The 17,583-nt window shown below is 39.8% G+C and overlaps 1 protein-coding gene across 1 annotated transcript; it reads right to left on the bottom strand.

The window, feature by feature from the left end:
* Positions 1-68: 68 nt before the first annotated feature.
* LOC103874096 (transformation/transcription domain-associated protein) lies at positions 69-16,497 on the bottom strand. Its single transcript, XM_009152509.3, has 35 exons — positions 15,970-16,497; positions 15,184-15,908; positions 14,929-15,054; positions 14,754-14,839; positions 14,497-14,605; positions 14,257-14,352; positions 14,082-14,144; positions 13,942-14,001; positions 13,790-13,858; positions 13,406-13,487; positions 13,265-13,317; positions 13,107-13,178; positions 11,807-13,039; positions 10,697-11,686; positions 10,269-10,604; positions 9,841-10,099; positions 9,540-9,762; positions 9,047-9,437; positions 8,789-8,938; positions 8,467-8,688; positions 8,053-8,274; positions 7,118-7,768; positions 6,698-6,958; positions 6,256-6,603; positions 5,475-5,887; positions 4,968-5,385; positions 3,483-4,781; positions 3,012-3,272; positions 2,638-2,928; positions 2,141-2,557; positions 1,594-2,025; positions 1,220-1,498; positions 550-1,101; positions 269-478; positions 69-188 (listed from the first exon to the last, which is right to left on the bottom strand). Exons 1-35 carry the CDS (start codon positions 16,025-16,027, stop codon positions 69-71), a joined length of 11,577 nt encoding a protein of 3,858 aa, XP_009150757.2. The 5' UTR covers positions 16,028-16,497.
* Positions 16,498-17,583: the final 1,086 nt, after the last annotated feature.

Genomic DNA, 17,583 nt, shown 5'->3' with positions numbered 1-17,583 from the left:
TAATGAATAACGTTAGCTTCCATCTTACATTAAAACACACACAAATTTTCTTAAAAGTATTTTGAAAGTTAGAACCAAGGATGCCATGTTGGATCCATCATACATAAGTTGCGAGGCGACAAGGCTGCCTCCACCAACTCGTTCACTCCTCTTTGCACCGACTGTGGCGGCTCCACAATGTTCTCATCCTACAAATCAAAACCCATCAAAACGTTTCCTCTTTACATAATGATATGATGATAAATGATGATGCTGGCAATAAATTTACCTCTTCAGAAAAGTACTGTGGGGCTATTCCTCTGATCCGGCCAATGACATCTTTCACGTTGGAGTTAACTTTGTCCTTGAGCTCGGCTGAGTTCAATGTAGCAATCCCTCCAACAGGAGGAATCGGCATACCAAGAGGTCTTCTTCCAAACCATGACAGCAATTCATCACGGAAGAACATAGCCAGTTGATACCGAAGATGGTCGTTTTGCTGCAAAAGAAATTAGAGATCAGTGGGTTGTTTTGTTGCATCCATTAGCTTCTGTATATATATTTCTTTACCTTGGAGGAGATAACTGCTTGAGCTGCTGAACACATGGATGACATGAGAAGACCTTCGACCCCAAACTGAGAGAAGAACGCTTGCATGTTCCTTGTGAGGCGGAAAGGCACGGGCTCGTTAAACTCTATTATCCCATTGGCGTCATAGGCAGGGTGAAAATCTGTCTGGAACATCTTCCCGGTGTTTTTCGCAAACAAGACCTTGTTAGGGGACCTCCCACCAATTTGTAGCATGAATGACATGAAACTGGAGACAGCTAGCTGGACTGCAAACTGCTTCTTGAATGCCCACATATGGCTTCCGCTCATCAATGTTTTGTACATGTACTGAGAGAATATACTGTCATTGACCAATGTTTTTGTGATGTCACTGTAAGCCTGCAAGCGAAGATCTCCTATCGCCTCTGCTGAGACTTGCCCTGATATCGCTTGATTCAGTTGCTCCTTGAAGTGGCTGATAGGAAGATCTGCCTCTCGGTCATTCCGTGCACAGTGATTCTCATACACCTCGAGGAAAGTGTTGTACATGACATCATCCTCAACCATCCGTACCTGAAACCAAATATGTTGTTTATAGACCGTGCTGAAAAAGAGGCATAGAAATCCAGAACATCTTCTATATTAAGATCTGAGGGAATCTTGTTTAATGAACGTATGGTATAAAAATCACCTGAGACCAGACAGGAATGATGATTGGAGTGTGGATTCCAATGTGTCGTCTTCTTGATTCCTTATGCTTATCAAACATTTGGTTCATCACACGGAAAAGCTGCAAGATGCGTTCATCACTCCTGGCATTAGGCGTCAGTGATGTCTGGACTATAAAATGCTTTTGAGAGCCATCTGAGCCAATAAGAGTCAACCGCCTGAAGCTGCTTCCATGCCTTCGAACAATAGGTACATCTGCTCCAACCCTATCCAGCTTTACTGTATGATCAGGTGCTACTTCCTGGATGGGAGTAAAGAAAGTTCGATTTGAAAACTAAATTTAACTGCAAAGTGAAAGTAGTCTAAATTACTTGAATATTACAGACTTAATCATACCTGATCTGCAAAGTACTGCCCTGGTATCTCCACGTCAACAACATTGAAATCACGCAATACTCTGCTTTCATCTTCCAGTCTCAACACAGCCGGAAACCTGTCTTCAACGTTGCTCTGAAGAATGTTTTTCCATTTTTTCAGTCGCGTTGTTAGCTCAGCAAGTGTGGCTGGGAATGTAGTTGTGCTTTCTGGATCAAGGTGACGCTCAAAATCCTGTTTGTATTCTTTCACAAACTCGACATGCTTTGTCACAGCATCTGCCGAGAAACAAGCTCTGCAGACACCCGACAGTTCTTTTTTGAGCGGTTGGGGAACCTCAGCAGTTGTAGCAGTTGGATACTTGTAACAACGATGCAACAGAGCATTCACAACAGCCAGCAATCTTTCTTCTGGTAATGTAACAAATCTCGAACCTATTTCCGTGAGAAGAACCTGAAAAGGAAGATTACTTGCTTAGATCATCCAAATCAAAGAGGAAGGACTCATCACAGTTGAGAGCAATTTCAATAAACATAGATGATACATATACAAAGAGAACAAATATCACCTCGAGTTCACTGGCTAAGTTGTTATGTTTACTCCTAAGAGCTTCCATGATATCCTTGGCAGCGTCAAAAGCACCTGCAGCAGACATTGCCAAGGATGCACCATTCTGCCTTGCTGTGTTTTCATTGATAGTAGAGCTGCTTTGGTGCATAGATTGGTCATTCCCGGGATGGGCATTATTTTCTGCGGTGGAGCGTTCACTTTCTTGCCCATGTGGGTTACCGCTGTCATGGGTTCCACTGGCTCCTCCAACTTGAGCGCCTTGATGAGTTTCTGATGGTAAATTGCCTCCACCATGACCCGCTACACCAGAAGCATTTTGCTGCATTCTTTGAGCCAAAACCAATCTACCAAGCTCCGACTTATTTACTGCATCACGTCGTTCCAGTAAGTATGTGCGCAACCAATAATAGAGAGCCTGAAACGGAAAGTTCCCACATACTCAGATGAAATAATAAAAATGCAGGACTAAGTCGTAAACGCAAAAAGGTAAATTACCTGTGGGAAGACCGCAGCAATTTTCAATAAGACCAATTTGCAATGGGGTGCTTCAGTTCTTTGTAGGGAAAGTAACAGCTGTGGGATCCAAGACAGCCACACCCAGTGAGGAACTTGTTCTAAGTGTTTATCAAACACTCTGCCAACAGGCTCATTGGCTGTATCGAAACTAAGAAGATAAAGAACACGAGCTATATGACTTCTGGAATTGGAAACTCCGAATCTTATACCCTGAAGAAAGCAACTGACTGCATATTCAAGCCAGATTTCATCTTGTGTTTCTTGGTAGGCCTACAAAAGAGAGTATCATATAAGCACAAACATCGAGGAATGTTAAGAAAAAATAAGAAACACAACACAATCATAAGAATTACCATGTCACAATAGTTTCCCCAGCTTATCCATCCTTTGGGTAAATTCTTGAACAGGGTGATTGCATTGGAATATGCGATATTAGCACCTTCCGTGTCATTTAGTTTCAGATGAAAATCCCCCTTCAGACGAAAGATCTCTGCTTTGATCTTATCTGGAAAATACTCTAAATTTGTGCTATTGATCAGATTAAGACCACTAGCACGCTCTCCCTTCATTTCCAGATATGCTTTTGCCTGCTCTCTAATTTTAACAAAGGCTTCCTGTATTCACACATCCAAAAACGAAGATAAGGAAGATAGTTTCATTAATAACAGTATTTCAAGCTCAAACAACAATAGAAACAAGACATGAATCAAGCTATCAAACAAACTTGGCAAAATATGAAACCGAAAAAGAAAAATCAAAGTGCTCTTGTATAGAATTCAGCTACTACCAACTTCTGGAAGATTAAAGATCTTATAGAAATATACCTGTACTTCCATTGTCGAGTGTCCATACATTTTTTCAAGTATCTGTACACAAACATCATACAGCTCTTGTTTCCGAGCTATCCTGGCAAGCTTATTGACGTTCCATGCTTTGTCCCGGAATCCAAGGTGATGAAGTGGAGAATTTGAGGTAGCAAAGTCCTTAAACGCTTCAATAACTACATTATACATTTCATTCCTCCACTGCAGCATATCATACCAAACAGGCATACTGTCCCATTCATTTGGAGTCCTCAGCCTCCAAGTCTCGAGAATATCCTTTAGATCTGCATAACGATTTCCCGGTGCACCAACAGCAGCGTTTCCTGAAACTTTGTTCCCATTTGCTATGTCAACATGGATTCTTGCAGACTCTTGAACCTCAACTAGTTGTTGGAACTGTTGTAGTAATGGCACTCTAGCATGTACAGACATTTCAGGCAACTGCCACCACTGTTCCAAGGCAAGATCAACGCCTTTTCCAACTATGTTCTCAGCATCTCCGACACCACTTGAATTTCTGTCATGAAGGGCAAAATAAGCTTGAACCAAGCGAAGCTTTGGAGTCTCTTCCACTTGTGCCTTCGGTATCACATGGTCCTTCAAATATGCCCAATCTGGTAGTTTCCAAAGACTATCAAGCAGGATTTCATAATTCTCAATGCTTTTTCCAAAGTCTACCAGGGCATCCCATTGACCAAGCTGAGCGGCACAGTGAAGCCACTGCTCCTCCCACATACACATTTCAGCTTTAGGGACTGTGTTATTATAAGTGCCTTGGGTTGCCTTAACCATAGCCTGATAAAAGAGGCTCTGAGCACGCTGCCAAAAACCATGCTGAACTAATGAGAGTCCAGCTCTTGTTTCAGCAGTGATGGACCTCTTCTTCCACAGCCCATATCTCATATCTTCTTCATTTAACAAACGATAAAGCTCAGCAAGAGACTCAGCGCATTTTGAGTCATTCATGAACAACATCACATGGCTCTCTAGCAAAGCTAATGCGAGATGCCATGCATTGTACGTTTTTCCAATATATTTGATAAGCTCACTAGGCATCCTAGGTTGAGGGTGGCTCAACTGAAGCCCTTCCAGAAGTGCTTGCACAACATTAGGCCGGTGTCCTTGTTGCTTTTTATGGTAGTCCTTTGACAGGAGAGAAATCATAGGTTTAGCCAAAGCTACCTGTTCTTCCTTAAGTAGAGTTACCCATACAATTGGAAACACCAAAACCCATAGATGATATGCAACATTGGCATCAGTGTGTGCCAGCTCCCTTAAAGGGATGACAACATCAGCCACCTATAATGAAAATTTAAAAATGTTTAGAACTTTAGGATGTAAATAATGTATTCTTCAGGTTATCCCAAATTGATCAGGTGGATAAAAACACAAAGTTACTTGTTATAATTAAGTAAACATTTTAGATCAAGCAGAATAAAGAAGAAATCACCATTAAAAGAAGTACTACAAACGATTCGTAATCACCTGAAGTTTGCTTGTCGCGCTCAGAAATTGGGCATGCTTCATAACAATGTTGTCAAACATTGAAGCAACTTCTTCAGGACCCTCTAAGGTAGCAAGAGGTTGGTGTTGTAATCCAGGATTATCAGAAGGCAAAAGCGCTGGTACCCTGGCAGAATTTGGCGCCAGACTAATTGGCTTGTCCTCGACTAAGATAGCTAGAAGGAGATCAAGACCTTGTTTGAGCCAAAAAACATCACTTAAAGCTTCCCAATCCTGGATTTGAATAATGTACTGCAACCGTGAGAACAAATTTTTCCCAAGAGACTCGTGATATAACAAGAAGAACTTCCTTCTCATCTCAGGATCCCTTGCCCGCAAACCAAGCATAAAATGTCTCTCAACTTTCAGAGAGACCTCTTGTCGTAGGGCGAGAGGGTACCTAATCATAATTAGATGACGATAATATTATCTCTCATAAAAGCAATGCAATGGTGTAAGGGGGAAAAAGATTATAAGGCAAAAACATACTTTGTTGAATCAGCACAAAGTCCATATAACAGCTGAAGATACTTCTGATCCCACTCTTCCAAAGCATCAGATGAGAAGTGTTGCTTATCAAGATATGAAAGCTTATTCAAAAAAGCAACTATATCCTTTTGGGTAAGGAAAGAACCAGACATTCCAGATGCACCTGTTTTGCTGATATCATCCTCAACCCACCTTTTGATCATGTCTAATATGCAGAGAAGCACACTAGCATCAATACCCTTTTCGGAAAGCAAGGTGTTCAGAATTTGAGTAACGGATCTTTTGCAATCTGGTATAAGCATGACCGTTTCATCAATAAGTTCCAAGACCGACTTTATATTACATATGACTGATCCAACATCAGCACTTTGACGAGAAGAAGTTACTGCAGAATCTGAATCTGCTCGCGGACCCTGGAAATGAAGAGAAAAAATCCTAGAGTAAGCGATGATATGGGACGACTAGGTTCTCTAGTCACTATCCTTTAGTCAGACGGTAAAAAGTAGGTAATCTATAGGAGTTAATTATACGGATGGAAATGATATCTAAAGAGACCAGCAAATAACATAAAGAAATGAGCTGGACAGCAAGGTGAAGAACGGGAGGAGCCGGTCTAATCCTAAGATCATACCAGGGATTAGTTAAAGTCATTGGTGCAAAACTGAAAAGATGCAAAGGAGATTCAAAACTCAACTAAATTTCCAGTTGAAGTTCCCATAAACGGAAAGCCAGCATATTGATCTCTTGGCAAAAACAAGTTATTAAGTAAGAATTAACGTACTTGTCTAGGATGAGAACCCACTGCTGATCCCAGGTCCCGCGCAAGGCGTTGAAGGATACGCACCACAACATATGAATCAACAAAGCTTTTGTGTACTTTGGCCAACGTTTTGATGACAAGGAGTACAAAGCTAACTGAACCAAAGGAGTTATCTTCTCCTGAAGCTTGTGGAGCAGTAACAGCACTAACATGTTTGTTTATCAGCTCATTAACTTTCTGGTACAATAGCTTTATGTCAGGAGGTGTATTAGCTGCATCCAGTGGGAATGCGGTGAAGACCATCTTCAACACGGAGCATAACGATTTACCAGCATCGAGCATCTTGGTTTTGAAACAAGGCTCAAGAATCTGGTAAAGAAACAAACAGTCAGTCTTGTGCGCAGCATGCAAAAGCATTACTCTGTTTCAAATCTAATAATAAAGAATACTGCAGCAAGTATACCTGCGAAATCTGGTTGATGTTGTTCCTAATGAAAAGATGTGGCTGCTTTTCCAGAACTTTGTTCATGACATCCAAACCCTGAGCAAGTGCAGTAGACGGATCTGATGACTGAGAAGGTGGCATGCTGCTCAACAATTTTTCTAAATAGTTGAACTTAACGTTAGCATTTGGCCACACCTCCAAAGCTTGTGAAAGCAAATCTAATGCTTGGTTGTACATAGTGTTGGTTTCCCTGTCCTTAGGCTCAATTACCAATGTTACCTGTTTAAGACAGCAAAATAACAGCAAAGCGAAAATAAAACTAATGTCATGTCTGCTAAACGCAATTCGACTAATATATGAACATGTTATAGCTGGGACAATCGTTATGCACATAAGCTCTTAGACATGAGTTGACATGGTTTGAGCGTAAAGTCTTACTCTTATGAGAAAATTAATGATCATTTCTTCCATGGCAGCATTTGGCTTGAATTCCTCGTCAGGCTGCGTAGCAGATCCAGGAGTTTCTACGTTGGGGATTGATGATGCACCACCAGGTGACATGACACAGATAGATTGGAGACCAGGTTCAATTTTAACTCGTTTACTTGGATCTTCTGATGTGGCAGATCCATCGGTTGAACGCTTAGGATCAGCACCAGATGAAGTATGCAATTCATCAGTAGCCTGACTGGTTCCATCAGTATCAGCGACCATTTTCATTTCATTCTGTCTTTGCCTTTCCCAGCTAACAACCAATCCAGCAAGTTCAATTGCCAGCCGCCTATTCTCTGCAGTAGTATTATATGGCAAACCTAGCCGACTCAATGAATTCACCATCTGAGGGACAAACTGTGCTCTACAGCTGTAAAAGAGATCTGAATGCCGAACAACAAGTAAGAAGATGTGGATCAAATTTGGAATTGAATGACCTTCCTCCACCAATATTTTTTTAGTGTATCTTATCCAAATTGGCATGCGTGAATCTCCAAGAGGCAGCCTTTTAGGTAAAGCTGGCATTAGAATATCCAGGGCTTGCTTAACTAGCATCTTATTCTCTGGCTGGCATGTCCTTAGAAGCGCAACAAAAACCTACATCCAATTGGCAAATTACATTGGTTTCAGTTAAAAATTTAGAAGTTGTTTTGCAGGAATACGCTTCTTCTTATATAGCTCTTCAGCTTACTCAGATTTAGAAAGAGTACTCGTATTAAAGAAAACTACTCATTTGCATGTCACAGTACCATGCAGTATGACAAACATGAATTTAGATATAGCTTAAGCTAATAATTGGCCGTCTGAAGTTTTTTTATCATTCTTCACGAAAATCAATAAACATCAGTGACATCTAATGGCACAGCAAATTTAATCGGTACCTGGAGAATAATTTTCTCGGGAGCCTGGTAAGCATCCAAAAAGTGGCAAACATTAACAAATGCCCACTGCTTACTGGCACTATCTTCCCGTTTGAGATGATTCCATCCAAACTTAATGAGCTCTTTTCTATGATGAACCAAGTCACTCTGAAGATATTTTAGAAGCAAAGTTGCTAACTGCAAAAGTTCGATCCTCAAAGGTTCATCATATTCAGCCGAAACCTACACCAATTAAGGGAAGATTTACCAATACAACTATGATAAAATCTTAACATGTCTTAAATAGCGGACAAAAAATAAGATTTAAACACATGTTCAAATACAATATAAACTAGTAAGACCGTTATACAGCACTCTTCCCCCACAACCTTGGTACGTTCCTATTAAATTAAGTTAGGGGGAAAAGGAACCTACCTCTTCGGGTGGATCAAGAAGCCTCTCCACAATGGTTTTGACAATATCAGGGTCAATAACCTCCCATGTTTGGCCGTTTTGGAAAGCATGAGAAAGCATTGGGAGAATAAGCATTTGCATTGCCTGAACTAAATGATCATGGCCGAGTTGTTTGGAGTGGAAAAGGTCAAGAAAATGCAGGAGAAGTGCTCTTTTCATGTTGGGCGGATAACCTTCTGCAACCTGATTGAACAGATCCCAGTTATTATACCAGAGCTGGAAAAGTGTGTAACTAAATGAAGCGAGAAAGAAAATCGTATCTAAATTCCAAACTCTTAGATACCTCAATAATGTAGAATTCTTTCAAAAAGGTGTAGTCAATGCGGCTATAGAACAAGAAAATCGAGAGAATATCGAAGAGAACATTCACTTCAGATTTTTCATGCCGTAGGTAATTCAAGAAGCACTTCACAAGCCATTTGCTCTCTTTCACCTGTGAAATTGAGAATGCAAACGACTTCAGATACAAACTATTTAACTATCTTACATAACTCGCAATGAAGATTATTCAAATCTAAGCGGTCGAGATAGAAGAAACTACCTGAACTAAGTTCAGCTCTTGCTCATTCTGCAAGCGAGATATCCTTGAAGGTGATTTCCAAATGAGAACCAAGGTATCAAAAACACTGCGGTTGCTCTGCAGCCAGCTGGGTATCAGTTTCACCATTGTTTTGATGAGGTATAGCCCCTGAAAATACGCATCCGATGCTACATTAGCCTTTGTTGGTGCCGTGCTAGAGCTCTCTGATTTAACAGAGACAAGATTTTCATCTCCACATGATGTAGCTGGAGGAGTTGAAGCTGCCATGCTCATTGTAGCATCAAGTTTTGGCAAAATTTCTGGAAACGCATATGAAAGTATCTTCTGTGGAGACTTTGCTAGTTCTTCTCTTAACGGTTGACCCGCATCTGATCGGATGATATACATAAACCTGAGTTTTAAATTAAAAACAAGCAGTTGTCGTTAGCAAATTTGTGAATGTACTCAACAAATAACAAGATGCAGTGAACTTATCATAAGATAACGTCCTCACCTTCGGAAATATTTTGGTTCACTTAATCTAGAAAGAAAATAATCAACAGCCAGACTCGCATATCGGTTCAAGAACTTAGTAAGCGGTAGACGGTAGGGGCTATTAATCTCACTGTACACTTGCCCAGGAGGAAGTGCTGCTTCTAAGTCAATTGTTAAGGTTACAAGTTCATCTAGAAATTTCGAAGCCGCATGTGGAAGTAAGTGGAAGAGCTCAATGATAGCTGCAATGAAAACAAAAGCAGAGTATGAATAATCATTTAACCAGAAGTTGATTAATATATTTTCAAAGTCTAAACTACCGGCTGCTATTTTTGGTTCTTCTCCAGCTTTCCATGATTTTTGGGATTGGGCAAGTTTCTCCGGCTCCAACCATTTCTTCAGGTGCTCCAGCAACTTTCCTCCTAATGTCACATTAAACCAATTTGACAGAAGTTCAAGTAGGCGTGCCAGACCTTGCAGTAAAGGCATACTGAGATTTTTTGTGTGCGCCAAATTAACTAGTATTGGCCTGAGGCTACTCTGAAGAAGCTCCTTGGGCATTCTTTGTTGATTAATAACCTAAATAAGAAAACAGTGTTTCAAAAAAAGTAAATAAGTTCATAAAGAGAACAAATTTAAAAAAAAAGATGGATAAAGAAATACACTCCAAACTCAGCTAAGCAAGTTCCTCATATTGAAATTCAATGTGCATGCAAGAATCATAACTAAGATAAAGAAAACTACGAACCTGTCTTAAACCCTCCTTAGCAACCGCCACGATTTCTGGTGCTCTACATGTTAGAGACTTGAAAAACATGGAAATTATTTTGGCACGCAGTTCATTGTGAGTTTGCGTTCGGAAATCAGTCCAAGCCATAGTTGTGCACAGAAGCTCGATACAAGCTGTTCGAAGCCTGTTCAATGATGTAAGCACTTTAGGATTCATCAACTTCACAGCCCAGACCGTTTCATCAGCCTCAGCTATTTGTAATGCTTCTTGCAGAAAGTTAACCAACTCTGGAGTCACTTTCAGAAGGGGAGGCCTCAGTGCCAAGCAAAAATTCAGAGCTGAAACTGTTCCAACCTGTAAGGTAAATTAAATAAGGTAAAAATCAAAGAACAAGAGGATGACACTGCCAAAAAGATGCACAAAAGAAACATAGCAGTTGGAGGCACCTGTTGATCAACTGTCTTTGATCGGAGTGGGCGCATTATAAGTGGCTGCAGCAGAAGTTGGTACAAAGGCTCAAGCAACTCAGTTACCTCACTTCCAGTTCGGCTAGCCAAAAGTGCAAGGCAATTCTGTACATTTTTTCTCACAGGGATTGATGCGTTAGGATTGAACAGCTCTGTAGCAAGATATTCTACCACATCTTGAAAGCTTTTCCTACGTGCTTCACTGTTTGCTTCGTCAACATTATTAACCACTCTAAGAATCTGCATAAGAACCTGACTTGTCTCTTCTTGCTCTTTGCTAGCATAAACCGGAAGCCTCTTTAGAACATAAACCAGACCACGCACAATCTTTACTTGGAAAAGACATAATGTCTCAACATTCACTTTCCCCACCAATGCACCTAACCCCATAACCCCTCCCATCTGTGCTTGCCATGTGCTCCCATAACAGCCATGCAAAAGTCGGGGCAAAAGTTGTTCAAACACTGGTATTCGCACACTTGGATGGGGTGAATATACTGGATTTGTAGAAGGGCTCGAGACAATCATGGAAGCATTGTGACCACCCCTAGCCATCAGCACATCAGCATGTTTGACACGAGCAAGGAACAAAAGTGTTTCAGAAAACACATTTAACGCATTCAGAGCAGCTTTGGCATGGAGCCTGTTTTCATCCGCAAGCACATCCACCAGCGCGTCTAAAAATATCAAAGGATCTAACTGCTTTAAGTTAGATGATCGATTACCCTTGGACCTGGAACTCGCCGAAATCACTGAACCCCCAAGTGAACCAGTGCTACTTGATGCATTTGAGGAGGTGTAGTCAATATGCAAGATAATCGCAAAATGGCGGCAAATGTTTACAACGAAGTCGTCATCGGAGTCACTGAGATCCAAATCGGAACTGGCAGCAAGTATGGTGACCAACAGTGTCTTGAAGATTGACTTCTCAGCCATTAACTGGGTCTTCGTTTTTACTCCTAAGTCAGCCTGCAACATCAAGAAGGCATCACATTTAATAAAGCGAATCTTTCTTCAGCATATTAAGACATCACATTTTGACCAGTAAAGTACAGAGTCAAACTATCACAGATTAAAACTAAAACTAACCTTCATTTCCCCTGATTCACTCCTGTGCAAAGATGAATCAACAGCGGAACGTAACAGAGTTGATAATTGCCTGGGCGTTTGACCCACATCAGTGACACAGCCAGGCAAATTAAGTTGAGACAGTAGGCATACACGGAGGAATTTTAGAGCTTGCTTTCTGTAGTAGATGTCTATGCCTTGGTTCTTCTGAATAACCGCTACTACAGCAAGATTAATGAATTTATCTAACGGTACCAGAAAAGGCGTGGATGGTTCAAATGTAAGAACTAAGCGGAGACCATGCTCTGGATTATCTTTGCATTCAAGCGTAAGTGGCTCTTTCAAGAATCTTCTGTTGCGACCACCCAACTTTCCAAGGATTTGTAAAGCTTTTCCACCCCAAGGATATGGCACAGGCCTTAAATGGGACCATAATGCTAAGATCACTTCAGACATCACATTGGCCATGCTAGGTTCCAGAAAATCGGGATTCAGACTATCCACCCAGAATTCAAGGGTGCGTAACCCCAAGCTCACAAGTTCATCGCTTCCTCTCAAACAGAATACAAGAGGCTTCATGAGACGGGGAAGGTAAGGCAATAAGGAGCTTAAGCGTGCAGGAAGCGTCAAACAAAGCTCTAGCAAAAGATCTTTCATGTCCTCCCCAGCTGGACCCTCGAGCATTGTCAGAAGCATATTAAGACAAGGTAGCAGCATTGGAATCAAATCTCTCAGAAGCAACTCATATTTACATCCAGCAAGGCCTCTGAACACAGTACGGAGCAATTGCATATAACCAAGAGGTTTTTCAACTTCGGTAGCATTTTTCATGCAGACTTCCATAATAGCAGGCACATGGTGCTGTAATATTCTTTCAAAATCCGATGGCGCTTTGGTAACAGCCCCAAAGATGCATCTAAACAGATGCAAAACTAGTTTAGTTGCATCAGATTCTGGATTCTTCAGAACATCAAGTTTGCTGCTTACTAGTAAATTTATCAAAACATCTGCAAATGGCTTGTAAACTTTGGGAGCTTGCAGAAGTGCTGCAAATATCTGAACCAGTTGGTTATTGTTGATCATGCACTCAAAAAGCTCAGGCATGCATAAAGAGAACATGTCCATTAGATCTCGAGGTTCCATAATAGCAAGAATCTGCGAGAAAAGACTGAGCATTTCCTTCTCCTCGTCCTTTTCTTTGAAGAGAGCTAAGCAGTGGACACCACTCTTTAAAACACCAGAGGCTTTCCATACCTGCGTAAAGGCAGAGATTACTAGAGGTCTATCTGCAGATTTAGCACTATTATCTCACAAGAAATACCTCATCTTCTCTCATTCCTTTAAAACCCTGAGGAGCAGATGGCTGTGAAGCAAGAGCTTGAGGGTTCAGCCCCTAGGAAGCAGGAGAGACCTTCAGAATTAATAGATGTGCATGACAAAACAATACAACACTAATAGTAAAGACAACAGAACACAAACCTGAGGTCGAGCTAAATGAGCATGGGTTATACTCCATATTATTGTTTTCATTCCTGAACAAATCAAGGAAGAAAAACATATAGATTTTCAAGTATAGAATCATAATCAATGTAAGAAGATTATTTTGCCAAGATTCAGTACCCATGACCAGTGTCTTGATCAGATTTTTATAATCATTTACTTCTTTTGAGTGTTCGACTGGAACCTGCAAATTCATAACTGCCTGCAACGAGTGTGATCCAGCAATTATAAGAGCTGCTAGATAATCCAATTGTTGATACAAACAAAATATACGAAGTTATCAATAAGATTGCATAACGCTTTGGTGAAGAGGCAAAAAGGCTGATATGATATCCAAAAATCTTACTTGAAAACGAACGTGGAATATCAACGTAAGAATATAAGAAACTATTAATTAGCAATTGAGTTTAAATGCTAACATGCGACCCCACATTGGCTGAAGTATCGGGTTACTCACTATAATAGAGTAGTCATCATTGAAGATTATAAATAGAGACAAATTACCTGGACAGGAAGTTCAAGCTTTGCCCTTAAAGTGACCCGATCCTTGCCGACTTCACCCTCCTCCAAAAGCTATGTATCACCAAGCAAGAATAGGTAAGATATTCAATAAAAATTTGGAGTTGAGAAGAGAATCAGTTCAAGAATAGGATTACCTGAGGTATAGTACGCTTGAAATTACTGAATTTCCCCACAAAAGCATCCAGGATACGTCCCTGAATATAGGTATTGCAAGAGTTAAGTTAATGGGCAGAGAAGCCAACCAATTATAAACTCTGCTTCGGAGAATTTTTACCAGTAAAATTCGTGCTTCATCCATTGACTGCTGATCAACACCTTTCTCAAATATTGGTTCTACCTGAATCCAACACAAGTATTAAGTTTTAACTAAAAGGTAAATGAACTAGATGCATATTTTAAAGAGTATATCAAATTAAAGAAGACAAGCACGGTCGGGAATATAAAATTACCAGATTTAGCATCAGCCGGGCACATGTTGTATGGATGCTAACAGAGAGGGTAGAGTCGTGCATGTTTCTTGAAAATAAGTAGATGATCCGCGATAGCTACAAAGTTGTTTATAGTCAGTTCACAGGGATGTTAAGGAAAGCAATAAATGTGTGTTCTAACGACACAGTTTCACTTATAATGGCATCCAGGCTGTTAAGATCAACGTTAAAGACAGTATAAATCTCTTTATCAGTAAGAACCTGAGAAAGAGATAGATCTCCGCGAACGTGGTGAACAATCTCCGCGAGTAGGCTGTAAGCCAAAGGCCTCAAAGACTCAAAACAGGCTCTCCCAGTGCCAACGAGAACCCTGGCACAAACAAAAGTCACTACAGTATTTGTATAGATACTACAGCTTGATAGATTATGTGGAGAAACAAAAAGTGTACACAAAACAAGTCTATATTAAAAAAAATTGAAACGTTCTGAATTTCAGAGATGGTTCATAAGCCACATACCTCTCATCTAAAAGAGTGTCAATAAGAGGAAATAAACCTCTCTTGAAATCTGTCCCAAGTACATGCTTCAGTGAGACTAAGAGTTCCTGCATTTCATGTCATAAAAACAAAATAAAATTAACATCAATCCATTGATGGCGTGAATCAAAATAAAAAATAACAAAACATTTCCCACCTTTCTGATAGATGCAGAATCTGAACAGGTGACAAGCAAATTCACAATGCTTTTACATATGCTTTCTTCATGCGGCCTGATATATTCGGCGCAGCTTTTTAACAAATAAGTCAGAAAAGAAACCGTCTGCAAATAAACCAAAAAGAACAAAAGTCAATCTACCACGCCATACCCCCTTACTAACAAAATAATTCAAATAAAAAATTATAATCATAAAGGTTTGATTTCCTTTATGAAGCAGAACCATTGTCTCACCTTAACCTGTGCACCCTTCAACTCTATAAACTGAGGCTTCAAATGAGAAGGGACATTCTCAGGTCCAGGGACAGATATGGCAGCAACCATCAGGGGAAGCAAATGAGGAATATTGGTCTGAACCAGTCGACTATACAGCTGGAAAAGGAACATAACAACAAGAGGACTCTCCGTGATTATCTTAAACGACCGTGTACTCGGGTTAAGCTCCCCGTTCCCAACAGGTGCAACAGGAGTAAGTGACGACTGATCAGAAGAAGCAGACGTCTCCACAGGCTTCACCTTCACCTCCTCCATCTTAACATTATCGAAGAAATGACTCACAGTGAACCTGAACACCTGATAGATCTTGCAGACAAAATCCAAAAACGGCTGAACCTCGTTCTCCAGCGTCGGCCTAAAGTTCCTAAGAAGGTCGAAGATGATACGAATGCAAATCAACCCGTTCTCTTCGTTATCCGTGGTGAGCACCTGCATCGCGACTTTCAAGAGGTCCTGAACAAAGGGACGAAGAACCTCACTGTGAGGAAGACGGTTAAGGATCTCAACGACGATGTTCCGGAGCTTGTGCTCGGGGTTATCAACGAACTGAGGCTTGGTGATCTGTAGGAGGATGACGGAGAATGCAGGGAAGTAGCATTTCAAGAAGTTTAGGTACTCGGCGGTGTGAGCTATCTCGAGACTGTCTCTGACCTCCACCACCATCTCAAGACGTGTTTGAATAGCTAAAAGAGAGAAACTGATTAGTGTTTTTGACATTAATAGAAAGTGAGACAAAGAGCTTACGTAGGTCAGGATCCACGAGACGACGGGAGTGTTGCTCGAAATTCTGAATTGGACTCATGGTGAAGTACACAAAGAGAAATGATTTACTCCGCCGTCTCCGACGAGGAAGTGACGGGCTAGGTCTAAGCGAGTGGAAGCTGCTAAATTAGAGAACAATTCTGGAGATTTCTGAGGAGAAGCGACTTCGAGGAGGAGGATGATGAATGATGATTCTCTAAGCAATTTTCCCTCTCATTTTTTTTTTTTTTTGTTATTCGTCTTCTTCTTCGTTCTCGGTGACTCCTTTTGAATAGTGAGTCGGAGAACTCCGTCACATTCGTGAGATCGCCGACTTGTTTGTACGGGACCTGTTTGATATTTTTCTGTTTTAATCTTAATGGGCCTATAAACATAAGCCCAAGTTAATTTTTGAAGCCCACAATACCTTCTTGGGTTAAGAAAAGAGGGAGAGGTGTTGTTTTATCAAAGACTGTAGCAGCTAGAGCTAGAGAGAGATTTTGTAACTGTATAAGATTTAGCGAAATGTTTTTTATCTACTAATAATAGCAATCTCAATTAATTCCAAAGGTTGTGAGTCCACTTATGTTGAAAGGTTGTGTCTTTTGAAAAAGAAGTGTAAAGGGTTGTGTCTTTTCTAAAAGTTCTATGTTGGAAGGTTGTGTATTTTCCAATTAATTTCTAAGGTTGTGAATCCACTTATGTTGAAAGGTTGTGTCTTTTGAAAAAGTAGTGTAAAGGGTTGTGTCTTTTCTAAAAGTTATATGTTGTAAGGTTGTGTCTTTTCCAATAATTCCTAAGGTTGTGAACTTCAATTATGTTGAAAGGTTGTGTCTTTTGAAAAATATGTGTAGAGGGTTGTGTCTTTTCTAAAAGTTATATGTTGTAAGGTTGTGTCCTTCTAAAAATAGTCTAAGTTGTGACTATTCACTAGTATCTTTTAAAAAGTGAGAAGTTGTGAGTATTAGAAGAATGCGACTATTCATATTGAAGAGGTTGTGACTATTCAAATAGGCTTTAAAAAATCTATAAATAGTTTCTTCCATGCATTTTTCAAATCAAATTTTCACTAATCTACTAATAATAAAATGGTGAAAAAAATAATGTCAAAGTTGTAACTTTTCATCTAAACAAGGTGTTTTTTTCATCTCAAAGTGGGATTGCTTTAAAAAATATTAGTTTTATTTAAATAATGTGTTAGTTTATATAATAAGTGTTGGTATTTTATAAGAACTCTTCCAAAAATTTTAAAAAATATTATAAATGAGACGGGTCATATTAACGTAAATCAACATATATTTATTACAATATTCAATTTTTTGAATATTCATTTTCAATAAATAAAGCAGGTAGATAAATATACAAAATAACAATTACCAACATATAAATTATAATTGTTTAAAATTATAAACTAATAATTTTAATATTATGTCTTAAATAGGAAAAAAAATTATATATCATGCAAAAACAATTTTGCATTTTGTTCAAAAAGTGGTTGAAGATAACTATCATGTGAAAAATGTATGAAAAAACTTAAAAAAGATGAAGACACAATTGTATGCAATATGTGTTTTGATAAAAAATTAAAGGGAACATTAAGGTTTATAAAATATATAT

Source organism: Brassica rapa, chromosome A06 (genome assembly GCF_000309985.2).
Source record: "Brassica rapa cultivar Chiifu-401-42 chromosome A06, CAAS_Brap_v3.01, whole genome shotgun sequence".
Taxonomy (NCBI): Eukaryota; Viridiplantae; Streptophyta; class Magnoliopsida; order Brassicales; family Brassicaceae; genus Brassica; species Brassica rapa.
The sequence above is the reverse complement of the archived record's forward strand: the minus strand, read 5'-3'. Positions and strand labels throughout refer to the sequence as shown.